Source organism: Mus caroli, unplaced genomic scaffold (genome assembly GCF_978045245.1).
Source record: "Mus caroli unplaced genomic scaffold, Mus_caroli_1 scaffold_8, whole genome shotgun sequence".
NCBI lineage: Eukaryota > Metazoa > Chordata > Mammalia > Rodentia > Muridae > Mus > Mus caroli.
In genome coordinates this window covers 98,834,918-98,850,066 of record NW_028227263.1, presented here as the reverse complement: position 1 = coordinate 98,850,066, position 15,149 = coordinate 98,834,918, and the positions used below count along the sequence as shown (strand labels likewise).

At 36.3% G+C, this 15,149-nt stretch overlaps 1 protein-coding gene across 1 annotated transcript; it reads right to left on the bottom strand.

The window, feature by feature from the left end:
• Nucleotides 1-2,326: 2,326 nt before the first annotated feature.
• On the bottom strand, nucleotides 2,327-11,571 carry LOC110298533 (mas-related G protein-coupled receptor member B1). Its single transcript, XM_021167838.2, has 2 exons — nucleotides 11,561-11,571; nucleotides 2,327-3,368 (listed from the first exon to the last, which is right to left on the bottom strand). The coding sequence occupies exons 1-2, from the start codon at nucleotides 11,569-11,571 to the stop codon at nucleotides 2,327-2,329; spliced, it is 1,053 nt and encodes a 350-aa protein (XP_021023497.1).
• Nucleotides 11,572-15,149: the final 3,578 nt, after the last annotated feature.

The following is a 15,149-nucleotide window of genomic DNA, read 5'->3' as shown; positions in this document are numbered from 1 at the left end:
TCAAGCTAGAGGAACAAGTCAGATAAGGAACAATGAAGGAATCAATTGTGAAACTGTGGGAGTTACATACAGAACATGATTACTCTACTGTTAAGAACCCGGGTATCAGGTTATTTATTACATGTTGAAGATTTAATATATGTCATGCTGTATTATGGAAGTAAATGTAAAGAGAAACATATGACATCATTTCATTTGGAAGTAGAATTATTTTAAAGTGTCAGTATCTATATAATGACTATATATGACTATATATAAGGAAATAATGCACTTTTTATCAAATCTTTCTTAGAAGGTGAAAAACATTAGCAGCCAGGCATGGTGGTGCACTCCTTTAATCCCAGCACTCGGGATGCAGAGGCAGGTGGATCTCTGATTTCGAGGCCAGCCTGGCCTACAAAGTGAGCTCCAAGTACAGTCAGGGCTATACAGAGAAACTCTGTCTCAAAAAAAAAAAAAACAAAATATAAAGTAAAAGAAAGTTTCATAATTATTTTTCTGTTTCTGTGATGACAAAGTCTACTCATACAAAATATTTCATAAGATATCTCATAATTCTCATGGGGTGGAATCCATGACCCTCATAGCCAGAAGCCTGAGAAGAGGCAGACAGGTTGGCATGGCAATGGAGCAGTTGCCAGAAGCTTATATCTGACTCTCAAGCTTGAGGCAGATAAAGAGCTGATGTGGAATAGTACTGGCTTTTGAAACCTCAAAGATTACCCCTACTGAGATATGTTCCAACAAGGACACACATTTTAATCCATCCCAAACAGTTCCACCAACCTGGGGCCAAGAATTCCAAAATAAGACTGTAGAGGAAATTTTTCAGGTACATCACCACATTCCAGTTCTTGGACCATGTAAATTTGTAGCTATATCACAGTAGAAAACACACTAAGTCCAACTTGAAAAGTTCTCATAGTCTTTCACAGTACAAACACAGTTTAAAAGTCCAAAGTCTCTTATGATACTCAAGGCAATCTCTTAATTGTAACTCCTTATCAAATCAAAAAAGCACAGTACTTGTTTCCCACATACAGAGGCATAGATCATACATTACCATCCATTCCAAAAGTGAGGAATGGAGACATGGTGAGGAGAAAAAGGAGAAAAATGAATACTTACATGACCTGCTGTATATGTTAGTTTGTTCAACTATAACAACCATTTAGCTACATGTATATCAAACATCATGCTACAATCTTTAATTTGCACTGTAAATTTTAGTTTGCAACAAAAATATGGACAGCATATTTACTTCTGATATAAAAAAATTTTGACTGGAGGAGAAATAAAAATTAAGAAATATAAAAGAGTGTTTTGTGTCTTAATTAGGTTTTATAGCTATATTAACTTAAAATCTTGATTTTTTTACATTAATCTGTTGATATTCTATTCTCTTAATTGTACTGCAATTGAATTTATCACACATTGCAGCTTTAAAATTGAAAAACTGTTTTATAGAAAATTTTACTAAACATTACATAATTAAGTTTTTAGATGCTACTCACTCCTGAAATGGTATAAATTTAAAACAAGTTTGATATCAAGGGAACCTGTTATAGAGGACCTGATTGGAAAAATATCATGAGGAAAGAGTCAGAGAGAAGGAGAATCATGACAAAGTCAACACTCAACCATGAGAAGCTAAGTAGGACACTGTGAAAGGAAGAAAAGAGGACAGACACTCTCAACCTTTTCATGAGCATGTATGTTGATGGATCACATTATTAGACTGAGCCCACTCTTCCATTGCTGAAAATGGAATAGATAGTGAACTTGAAGGTGAGGAATCCACTGGGAGAATAGTGATTTAACAGACTTCTCTTGAGAATGTTTACTTCTTTACTAAGAAATATATATAAGAAAGACAAACATACATTTATTAAAACCTACAGAAATTAGTAAGTTCTGTGATTATTACTTATCTATTTAGCCCTTCAACATTGAAAAAAAGTTCATTTTAAAACAGGATTTTTTTTCAAAGTATAACAAGGATTTAACCACTATCAAATTAAGTGAGCAAAGAAATATAACTTTTCATTGCACTTTCTTGAGTTTTCTTCTGAAGAAGGGGTTTGTCAATTGTGGTCAACAGCTCTCCTGGACCCCATAGAGCTTATAAGGAGTCCCATCAAATGGAGTTGGTAAAGATTTGAGCAACATAGATGCAAAAATGCTGCACTCAGTATTTATAGGAAGTTCAATATCAATCAACTTCTACAAAATTGACTACTTTCCCAACTGAGTTAACCTTGGGTTAACAACTAAACAAAGTTATGAAATTTCTACAAACTGTTAAGGACAAAGCTGTTTTTCAAAGCTATTTATGCCTGATCAAACCAGCTCTCAGTCCCTTCCAGACAGTTTTTATTTCTCTAGGTCTTCTTGAGGAACCCATCTCTCCACATTCTTCCTCCTCAGGAGTGTCTTGCATGGCTCTCTGCAGAAGAAGCTTGAGAGTCTTCCGTTGAAACCGATGGTGCCTAATGGAGCCAACAAGGAAGTAAATGATGGGGTTGGCACAGCTGTTAATACAGGACAGAAATACTGTCACGTTACGAAAACCACAAGGTTTATTATCATGAAATTCCTTAATCCACTCTAAGAGGAACCAGTAGATCCCATAGGGCAGACCAAAGACCAGGAAGACAAGCACTGTAAACACAATGGTCACATACAACCTGGTCACAGGAACCTTGTGTAAGCCACAGAAGATAGTAAGCACCAAGGCCAGACTGGATCCCAAGAGAACCACAAATAAAACAATTAACCATGCAGTAGTGATTAAATCAAATGTCTTACACAAACCAGGGTCACTGGTATAAGATAGGAAGCCACATTCCTTTCCTTCCAAGAGGCTCAACACCAGGGACAAGACCCAAAGCACGGTACATATGACAACTGATGTGTGCCTTGGGCGTTGGCAGCGGTACCAGATGGGCCACATGACGGATAGGAAGCGTTCAGTGCTAATGACAGTGAGGATGCTCAGACTGCAAAGATAAGCAAAGTTTAACACCACAGTGGAAGATGAAGGAAATTCAGCGGGGATGAAGTAGATGTCTAAGATAATATAAAAACAATTTACAATTTGAAAGCACATGAAGACAAAGTCAGCACCAGCAAGGTTGAGGATGTAGACAGAGAAGGCATTCCTGCTCATCTGGAAGCCCAGAAACCATAACACTGTGGCATTTCCAAACAGCCCAACTAAGGCAATGATGAGGGAAAGAAAAGTCATAGTACGAGACACAACTTCACAAAATGACATTCCATTGTAATTGCTTTCTTTCGGTGCTGTAATGTTAATCATCCAGTCTGAGATGTCTAAGTCCATTTTTAGGAGCGGTGCAATCTCAGTTCTGCAATGAAAAAAAAAAAAAAAAAGACATGAACACATTTCATCTACACTTGAATTCTCAGGACCACCCTTATATGTGTTAATGGTTTACCAGGTTCATAAAATAGGGAGACTGGTAGAGATGAAGTAATTTATCAAAATCAATATTTCTGGAGCATTAATTTTAAAATAGCCTGTATATATTTAGATTATCTACCAACCATATTCTGTATTAATGGAGAGAGAGAGAGAGAGAAGAAAATAAGTGCCAGCCGTGCAAAATAAAGGGTATTATGACACAGAAATATCTACAAGGTTTGAATCAGAGATATTCTCTTGGAGTCTCAGTATAGAAACTGTCCTACTAGCAATCTTAGCTTACCTGTGGAATACCAACAGTATAGATAATGAAGAATGAAGAATTCCATGAATTCAATGACAGTCTGAGATACATAGTAAGTTCCAGGAAAGCCTCGGTTGTGGGGAGAAAGGAAGCAGAGGGAGAGGAAGGGAGGGAGGGAGGGAGGGAGGGAGGGAGAGAGAGAGAGAGAGAGAGAGAGAGAGAGAGAGAGAGAGAGAGAGAGAGAGCATAAGAAATCTGAGCACCAATTTGGAGATCAAACTTATAAATCCTTTGTGTATAGGATAGGACTGGGATGCAGACTAAAGCACAGAAAACCAATCCTATAAAATAGAAGATGGAGTTTCCTTGATCTTCAGGAGGATATGGACATTCAAACACAGAGGTTTTCCAAATATACAGAAAAAGAAATGAACCCATAGACATCAAACAAGTGTCAAGTGTCAGGAGAAGATGACACATAAAGAATGCTAATGTTAACATTCCATCCCTGAACTCATTCACACACCTTCATTAGACTTACTTATCTGGAAGCATATAGAATAATTTCTCTCCTGCATCCATTTCCTGCCTGCAGACTCCTCTGGGCCATGTCCAGCTTCCCTGAGCAGCCAATTTTCACTCCCCCACCTCCAATGACCAGTCATCACTCTCTCTCTATCCATCTTATTAAGACCTGTTGATACATGTTAGATTTCCCCACTAAACCCATTCTACTGCCCTGTGAGTCCTCTGAGGAATTTCCTGCTGCCTATAGTCATGTACTATCCTCCTGGGCACCATTGTACCAGTACTTTGCTGTCTGTCATTCCCCTGGAATCCTCTATCATATTTTTCCTCAGGGACACACCCAACATCTGGGAGACTTGTATTACAAGGTGAGTTCCATTGTCTAGTCCAAGGATACCTACCAGAGGCCTTCCACATCAGGAAATCAAAGTTATGTCACCTTCAAATATATGGCATATCAGGAACATCCAGGGATAGACAGATGGTTAAAGGTCATCATAAGACCAGAATCAACAAAAACCATGGCAATATCCAACTTTCAGATAACAGGTATCTTACTACAACAAACCATGAATACCCTATCAAACGTAACTATGACCTTAAATCTCATCTTCTGAAGATGATAGTCCTTTAAAATGAAATTAATAAATCTTTTAAGGAAATACAGGAAAATATAATCAAACAGATAGAGGCTTTTAAAGAGGAAACAAATAAACCCTTTAAAGAAATACAGAGAAATCTAATAAAACAGGAGAAGAAAATGAATAAAACTGATCAAGACTTGAAAATAAAAATAGAAGCAATAAAGACATCATGGACTGAGGCAATCCTGGAGATGTAAAACCTATGGAAGGAAACAGAAAAAAACAGACACGAGCATCACTAACAATACAAGGTATGGAAGAGAGAATCTCAGACACAGAAGATGTGGTAGAAGAAATCAATACATCAGACAAAAATCTGAAATCTAAAAAAAAAAAAAAAAAAGACCCCAAACAAGCATTCAGGATATGTGGCACACTATAAAAAAGACCTTACCCAAGACGAAAAAGAATAGAAGAAGGTGAAGAGTCCCAGATTCAAGAACCAGAAAATATCAACAAAAACATAAGAGAAAACTTTCCCAACTTAAAGAAAGAGAGGCCAATAAACAAACAAGAAGCTTACAGAACACAAATTAGACTTGAGAAGAAAAGGAAACCCTTCTGCCACATAATACTCTAAACAATATACCTACAGAACAAATAAATAATATGAAAATATGTAACAGAAAATGGTCAAGAAACAAACATACTTATCAGATTTATACCTGAAGTCTCAATAGAACCTCTAAAAGCTAGAAATCCCTAGACAGATAGATGTGTTTAGACTTTAAAAAGTCACAGATGCCATCCTAGACTACTATATCTATAAAAACTCTCAATTATCATAGGTGGAGAAAATAAGATATTTTAAAACAAAACCAAATTTAAAGGCTATCTATCTATAAGTCCGACCTTACAAAAAAACACTAGGAGGAAAACTCTAACTCAAGGAGGATAACTACACCCATGAAAACATAGGAAGTAAGCAATTCCATGCAATCAAAACAAAACAAGAGAAACATACAGAAACACATACCAGCAGCAGCAGCAGCAGCAATACCACCACCACTACTATCACCACTACCAGCATCAAAATAGCAGGAAGTAACAGTCACTGCACATTAAAAATCTCTCAACATCGATGGACACAATACCCACAAAAAAGGTACAGTCTAAAAAAATGGATGTAAAAATAGGATCCATCATTCTCCTGCATACAAGAAAAAAACCTCAGTGATAAAGATAAAATTATCTCAGAGTACAGGACTGGAAAATTGTTTACATGCAAATGGATCAAAAATAAGCTGGAGTAGCCATTAAAATATCTAATAAAATGGACTTTAAAACAAAATTTATCAAAATAGATAGGGAAGGATACTTCATAATCATCAAAGGAAAAATCTATGAAAATGATGTCTCAATTATAAGAATCTATGCCCCAAATACAAGGGCTCCCACATTTGTAAAAGAAACATTGATAAAGTTTAAATCATACATGGAACCCAACACATTAATATTGGGGCACTTTATCACTGCATTCTCACCAATTCACAGATCATGAAGGACAGAACCTTAACAGATAATAATGAAACTGAACCAACATTACAAATCAAATGGACCTAACAGATACCTACATTCACCCAAACACAAAAGATTATAATTCGTCTCGGGACTTCATGAAACCATCTACAAAATTATACACTTGGTCACAAAGCAAGTCTCTACACACAAAAGAAGATTGAAATAATGCTTTCTATTATATTAGACCATCATTAGTTAAAAGTGGACCTCAACAACTGCAAAAGCATCAGAAAGCCTACACTTTTATTGAAACCTAATAACTCTCTATTCAACAGTTTTGAGGTCAGGAAAGAGATAAAGAAAGAAATTAAAATCTTTCTAGAATTCAATGAAAATGAAGGCAAAATGTGTCCAAACACAGGGGACACAATGAAAGCAGTTCTGAAAGAAAAGTCCATATCAGAAGTGCCTCCATAAAGAAATTAGAGAGTCCTTATTCCAGCAATTTGAAAGCACATCAGAAAGCTCTAGAAAACAAAAGAAGCACACACATCCAAATCGGGTATATGGCAGGAAATACTCAAAATTAGGAATGAAATCAATTAGAAACAAAGAAAACAATACAAAGAATCAACAATACCAAGAGCTGGTTCTTTAAGAAAATCAACAAGATAGACAAACACTTAGCCAAACTAACTAAAAAGCAGAGACCATTTATCCCATTAAACAAAATCAGAAATGAAAAAAAAAAAAAAGACATAACCGAGAATGAGTAAATTCAAAGAATCATTAAGTCATAGTTCTAAAGCCTTTACTCCACAAAAATGGAAGATCTAAACGAAATGGATAATTTTCTAGAAAGGCACCACTTACTTAAATCAAGATCAAGCAAAATACTTAAATATTTCTATAACTCCCAAACAAATAGAAGCAGTCATCAAATGTCTTCTAATAAAAGAAAGACCAAACAACATTATGAACTAACCAGTACCACGGAGCTCTTGTCTCTAGCTGCATATGTATCGAAAGATGGCCTAGTCGGCCATCACTGGAAAGAGAGGCCCATTGGACTTGCAAACTTTATATGCCCCAATATAGGGGAATGCCAGGGCCAAAAGAATAGGAATGGGTGGGTAGGGAAGTGGGGGGGCGCTATGGGGGACTTTTGGGATAGCATTGGAAATGTAATTGAGGAAAATATGTAATAAAAATATTAAAAATTAAAAAAAAAAGAAAGACCAGGGCCAGATGGCTTTATTGTAGAATTCTATCAAACATTTAAAGAAGGTCTAATATCAATGTTCCTCAAAATATTCCACAAAGTAGAAACATAAGTAACACTGTCAAACTCATTCTATGTGGCCACAGCCACCTTGATACCTAAACCACACAAAGACTCAACAAAAAAAAATGATAATTTTAAAACAATTACCCTAATGAATAGTGATGCAAAAATACTCAATAAAACACACACAAACTGAATCGTCTCAGGACTCATAAAAAAAAATCTAAAAGGATTCATCCCAGGAATGCAAGGATGATTCAATATACAACAATCCATCTATATAATCCATCATATAAACAAACTGAAGTAACAAAATCACATTATTATCTCATTAGATGCTGAGGAAGATTTTAACAAAATCCTTTACCCAGACATGTTAAACATCATGGAGATATTAGTGGTACAAAATGCATAGCTAAACCTAATAAAAGTAATGTACCACAAGCCAGTAGTCAACATCAAATTAAATGCAAAGAAATTTAAAACAATTCTACTAAAATCAGGGACAAGTCAAGGCTTCCCACTCTCTTTCTAGCTACTCAGCCATAGAACTTGAAGTTCTAGCAGGAGCAAAAAGACAACTAAAGGAAAGGAAGTGGATATGAATTGAAAAGGAAGAAGTCAAAGTATTGCTATTTGTAGATGATATGGTAGTATACATCAGTGAATCCTAAAATTCTACTCAAACAGCTGATAAACACTTTCAGCAAAGTGTCTAGATACAAAATTAACTCTAAAATGTCAGTAACCATTTTAATACAAACAATAAAGTGTTTTATAAAGAAATCATGGAAACTACAAACTTCACTATAGCCACAAATAACAAAATATCTTGGTGTAACTCTAATCAAGCAAGTGAAATACCTCTATGACACTAACTTTAAGTCTCTGAAGAAAGGAGTTGAAAATGATAACAGAAGTTAGAAAGACCTCCCACTCTCATGGATCAGTAGAATTAACACAGTGAAAATGACAATCTTGTCAAAACCAATGTTCAGATTGAATGCAATTCCATTCAAAACTCTAACACAATTCTTAACAGATCTTGGCAGAGCAATTCTCAAAATCATATGGGGAAAAACCCTGGATAGCTAAAACAATCCAGAACAACAACACAAAAAACTTATGAAGGAATCACAATCCCTGACCTCAACCTTTTCTACAAATCAATAGTAATAAAAAAAATTTGTATGATATTGGTATAGGGATATACTCATTGATAAATAGAATTGAATCAAAGACTCTGAAATAAATCCACACTACCTTGGAAATTTGATTTCTGACAAAGAAGGCAAAGCCATACAATTGTAAAAAGAAGCATCTTCAACAAATAGTGCTGGTCTAACTGAATGTCTTCATGTAGAAGAACGTAAATAGATCCATATTTATCACCCTGCACAAAACTCAACCCCAAGTGTTTCAAAGACCTCAGAAAACAAGTTCCTGAACAGAGCACCAATGGTTCAAGTTCTGAGAACAACAATTGGTAAATGGGACCTCAGGAAACTGAAAAGTTTTTGTAAGGAAAAGGAAACCATCAACATGACAAAACGACAGCCTAAAGGATCAGTAATGATATTAACCAACCTACACCTGAAAGAGGGCTTATATCCAAAAACATACAAAGTACTCAACAAGTTAGACACCCACAATCCAAATAACTCAAGAAATGGTGTACAGAACTAAACAGAATTCTCAACAGAGGACTCTTTCATGCCAGATTAGCACTTAAAGAAATTCTCTAAGTCCTTAGTAATCAAGGAAATGCAAATCCAAATAACCTCGAGGTTCCATCTTACACCCCTCATAATGGCTAAGAAGAAAAACTCAAGTGATAGCATATGCTGACTAGGTATGCGGACCAAGGAAAATGCTACTCCATGGTCAATGGGAGTGCAAACTTGCACAACCACTTTGGAAATCAATTTGGCAGTTGTTCAGAAAACTTGGAATAGTTATACCTCAAGACTCAGCTATACCACTCCTGGAAACATACCCAAAAGATGCCCCACTATAACACAGGGACACTTGCTCAACTCTTGTCATAGGATCTTTCTTTGGAATAGCCAGAAGCTCAAACCAACTTAAATGTCCTTCAACTGAAGAATTGATAATAAGCATCTTTGGGGTTGACTCTAGCTGAGATTCCTACAAGAGGGGGATATAGAAATGGAAGTGGCTATTTCTTGAAGCCAGGCAGGAGTTCAAGAGGAGGGTGGGGGATATTAATCCACCCACAAAACCTTCAACCCGAAAATTGACTTGCCTACAGAATGTATAGCAGAGATTGAGGGCAAAATCAACCAACCAAAGACTGCCCCAATTTGAGACCACACCACTTGAGAGAGCCAACCCCTGACATGATACTCTGTTGTGCTTGCACAGCAGGACCTAGCACATATGTCTCTTGATATACTTCATCCTGCAGCAGATGGAGACAGATGAAGAGACCCACAAGGAAACATCATCTGTAGCCTGGGGAGTCTTGTGGAAGAGTATGTGATAAAAGTGAGCAAATCAGAGGGGCTAAGAAAACCACAAGAAAATCCACAGAGTCCACTAACTTGAGTCCTTAAGGACTCACAGAGCCTGGGTCACCAATAAGGGAGCATGCATGAGCTAACACTTGACTCCTACATACAACACATTTGTAGCAAATATGGAGCTTGTTCTCCACAGGTTCCTATAACAAGTGGAGTCAGGGTGGGCTGTTCCCAGCCATTGGAGTCCCTTCCCTTCCCCTGCCTTGTTGGGTCTCAATGGGAGAGAAGGTGTCTAGGCTTCCTGGGATTTGATTTTCCAGGGTGGAGTGGTACCCAAGGTGTGTGTGTGTGGGGGGGCTCTCTTCTCTGAGAAGAAATGGTAGAAACAGTTGGAGTATAGCTTTATAAGAATGTGACTAGAAATAAAGGAGGTAATAGGGCTGTGATTGGAATGTAAAGTGAATAAAATTATGGAAAAAATATGGTAATGTTAAAAGATGCAAGTAACATGTGTCACTTTACTTGCAAAAGAAAACTTGTCAGAAAATAATACCTTTCTATGCAAATATCCAAAGTTAGGAGAACATGGGAAGATATGTTCTATACCCTTAAAGCAAAAAACTGCCAATTAAGCTGCACACCCTCCTTGGTATGAAGCATTAGCATTTTTCTCCTGCATATTGCTATATTACAAACAAAACCAAAAGAGATTGATCTGGAAAGGATCTACTAGGGATGGAGAAGGAAGTTCAAAGTGATAAGGTAGAGTTAAAAGATGGGAGAGGAGAGAAATTATAGAATATCATATACAGATATCAAATTGTCAAATAACAAATGTAATCAATAAAAAAAATTATTATATGCCTGGGGCAGCACAACTACACCTACATCTATAGTGACATCCAGATCTTGTTTCAGATTACTATGCTCCATTACTTTTGATAAAGCTACACACTCCATGTGCTTTTCTTGTTTTGGAGTGGGAGTTCATCCCATGTGTAACTTTCCCTAAATATGTATACTACTGATAAATTATTCAACAATGTTCTTCTCAGCAACTCATTTTCAGACCATAAGTTGTCTATTGAGAAATAAATACAGAAAGAAATGAAAGCCTTTCTGTAGCAGGGAACACAGTTGTTTGAGTTACTGACATAACAGGGCATTTAGAGAAGGTGCCTGCACCCATATGCTCGCTATGTCAAAGAGAGTACAAAATTCTCACAATATCAGAACACTTTGATAATTGAGATGAGAGAGAATGGGGAGCAATTGCAAGAAGTAGCCAGTGTCTTGACTTACAGTATCCTAATCTTGCATAGTCAAATCTGCCAGCCTACACAGCTCAAATCACTTTTGCATCTCCTGAGTTTTCAGGCAAACCTGATGGTCCTTGGAATCTCCATCTCAAGGTGTAGATATGTGGCCATAGACTAAGAAAATATACAAAAAACTCATAAAGCCTCTTACCTTTGCTCCATTTTTCTTATGGAAGATGGTAATTTGCTCTGTGTCAAAGTGAAGAGTTACTGGAACCAGCTGTCAATATGAAACATGTCTGCAGCACATGGATAGCAATGTGACTGGTGCCTGATGAAGGCTAAGCAGAATGTCAGAAAGCCCTGTAGTTTCCTGTACTTAGATCTGCTGGCATATGAGTGTCACGCCTTTGAGTCATTCTCATCATGAGACCATTTTTGACATTTGAACTGGATTCTATCTCTCATCCTCTGGTCATGCCAACCTATCTAGCTTCCATCCCATTAGTTGAAGCTGAAATAAGAACTTACAGTATTAAGTTAGTCCATTTAACCATCTTTCCCAAGGAACATACAAGAACTAAGATTGTAGACAGGCAAGTAACCAGTATCAATGTGGGTAATAGGGATTTGAATCCAGATCCTTGCAATTTCTGGATAAGAGCTTCAACCACAGAGTAATCCCCCAGTACTATCTAGAAGCTCTCCCCGCAATTTCTGAATATTACAAATGAAGCTGCTACAAACAGGAGTTGAGCAAGACTCCTTGGAGTATGGTGGAGCATCTATTGGGCCCAGGAGTGGGCATCTTGAGGTGTAACTATTTACAATATTCTGAGAAAGCACCAAATTGATTTCCAAAGTGGTTGTACAGGGTTGCAGTCCAATAGAGGATTGTTCCCCTTGATCCACATTCTCATCAGCATATCTGTCATTTGAGTTTTTGATCTTAGCTATTCTTTAGAGTATAAGGTAGAATCCCAGAATCACTTTGATTTGCATTTCCCTGATTACTAAGAACTTCTAACATTTCTTTAAGTGCCTTTTGGGCATTAGAGATTCCTCTGTTGCGATTTCTGTGCATATTTCTTCGTGCCATTCTTTTGTGATTTATTTCTTTTCAACAAACTAATAAAATTTATTTTAAAATGTACAACTCATTATTGACCTTTTTTAACTCATCAAAATAATTTATAATACTTGAATGCCTCTAAAATATACGTTATGTCTTCTGAAGCTAAAAGTAATATGCACTCAAACAGTTTTTAAAATCTATTTGGAACATTAAACATGATAGAAGTAGAAAAAAATCTCTTATGAAGTCCTCTATGAAAGAAAATTGTGACAGGTTCCTGATTAGACAAAAACAGTTCTATCTCCAAGGGAGAATAGTCAATGTGACTGTGGCTTCATAAAATGAATTAGGGAGTGTTCCTTCTGTTTTTATTTTGTGGAATAATTTGATGAGTATTGATATTAGGTCTTCTTTGAAAGTCTGATAGAATTCTGAACTAACCCCATCTGGTCTGGGCTTTTGGGGGTAGGTAGTTGGGAGACTTTTAATTTCTTCTATTTCTTTGGGGTTTATGGAACTGTTTATATGGTTTGTTTGATCCTGATTTAACTTAGGTATTTGGTATCTATCTAGAAGATTGTCCACTTTATCCAGATTTTCTAGTTTTGTTGAATATAGGCTATTGTAGTAAGATCTGATGATTTTTTTTAATTTCTCCAGATTCTGTAGTTATATCTTCCTTTTCATTTCTGATTTTGTTAATTTGGATACTTTCTCTGTGCCCTCTAGTTAGTCTGGCTAAAGGTTCATCTATCTTGATAACTTTCTCAAAGAACCAGCTCCTGGTTTTGTTGATTCTTTGTTGAGTTCTTTGTGGTTCTATTTGGTTGATTTCAGCCCTGTGTTTGATTATTTCCTGCCATTTATTCCTCTTGGGTGTATTTGCTTCTTTTTGTTCTATAGCTTTCAGGTGTGCTGTTAAGCTGCTAGCATATGCTCTCTCCAGTTTCTTTTTAGAGCCACTAAGAGTTATAAATTTTCCTCTTAGCACTGTTTTTATTGTGTCACATAAGTTTGGGTATGTTTTGCTTGATTTTCATTAAATTCTAAAAAGGCTTTAATTTCTTTATTTTTTCCTTGACCAAGTTAACATTACGTAGGGCATTGTTTAGCTTCTATGTGTATATGGGCTGTCTCTTCTATTTGCTCCTTTTGAAGACCAACCTTAGCCTGTGGTGATCTGATAGGATGCGTGGGATTATTTCAATATTCTTGTATCTGTTGAGGCCTGTTTTGTGAATTACTATATAATCAATTTTGAAGAAGATATTATGAGTTGCTCAGAAGAAGGTATATTCTTCTGTTTTAGGATGAAATGTTCTATAGATATCTGTTAAATACATTTGGTTCATGATGTCTGTTACTTTCAATGTGTCTCTGTTTAGTTTGTGCTTCCTTGATTTGTTCATTGATGAGAGTGGGGTATTGAATTCTCCCACTTCTATTGTGTGAAGTGCAATGTGTGCTTTGAACTTTAGTAAAGTTGCTTCTATGAATGTGGGTGCCCTTGCATTTGGAGCATAGATGTTCAGAATTGAGAGTTCATCTTGGTAGATTTTTTTTTCCTTTGATGAGTATGAAGTGTCTTTCCTTATCCTTTTTGATAACTTTTGGTTGAAAGTTGATTATATATGATATTAGAATGGCTACTCCAGCTTGTTTCTTGGGACCATTTGCTTGGAAAATTGTTTTCCAGCTCTTTACTCTGAGGTAGTGTCTCTCTTTGTCACTGAGGTGGATTTACTGTATGCAGCAAAATGCTGGATCCTGATTATATATCAAGTCTGTTAGTCTATGTCTTTTTATTGGAGAATTGAGTCCATTGATGTTAAGAGATATTAAGGAATAAAGATTGTTGCTGCCAGTTATTTTTCATGTTATTTTTATGTTTTTGTGGCTATCTTCCTTTGGGTTTGTTGAAAGATTACTTTTTTACTTTTTCTAGGGTGTAGTTTCCCTCCTTGTGTTGGAGTTTTTCATCTATTTTCCTTTGAAGGGCTGGATTTCTGGAGATGTAAAATTCGTGTAAATTTGGTTTTGTCATGGAATATTTTGGTTTCTACATCTATAGTAATTGAGAGTTTTGTTGGGCATGGTAGCCTGGACTGGCATTTGTGTTTTATTAGGGTCTGTATAACATCTGTCTAGGATCTTCTAGATTTCATAGTCTTTGTTGATTAATCTGGGGTAATTCTGATAGGTCTGCCCTTATAGAGAATCTGACTTTCAACATACAACAATGTTTCTGATATTACAAGGTACAGAGTTATTCAGCAATATCTTGACTCAGCTGGTTGCATGTTCTAATTTTACTCATTGCATAGCTTTGAAAAATAATAATTGTTTGGTGTTCCTGAGAAAAACCTTCACATGTATGTAGAATGTAACTGTCAACCAGAAGGTTATAGATACTCCCAATTTCCCATAAATGTCTATTTTCTGCTGCAACATAGTGAGTATTAGAATTTAAGCTTAGAATAATTATCCCAATTCCTAGAATCCCTTGATACTGGACTTGTCAAATTTGATGACAACCTGTGCCTTGATTCTTACAAATAGAGGTAGACAGAGGTTTTTTAAATATCCCGTTTCCTGGGCAAACAGATATCTCTCTAAATAAAGAATGCTGATGCATTTTAGAATTAGGTAGGACAGAGAATATGAAAGAGATTCCTCCCAGGTGTGTCAAGGTCTACAAAATTTTCTCTATTGTTAAGTCACTCTT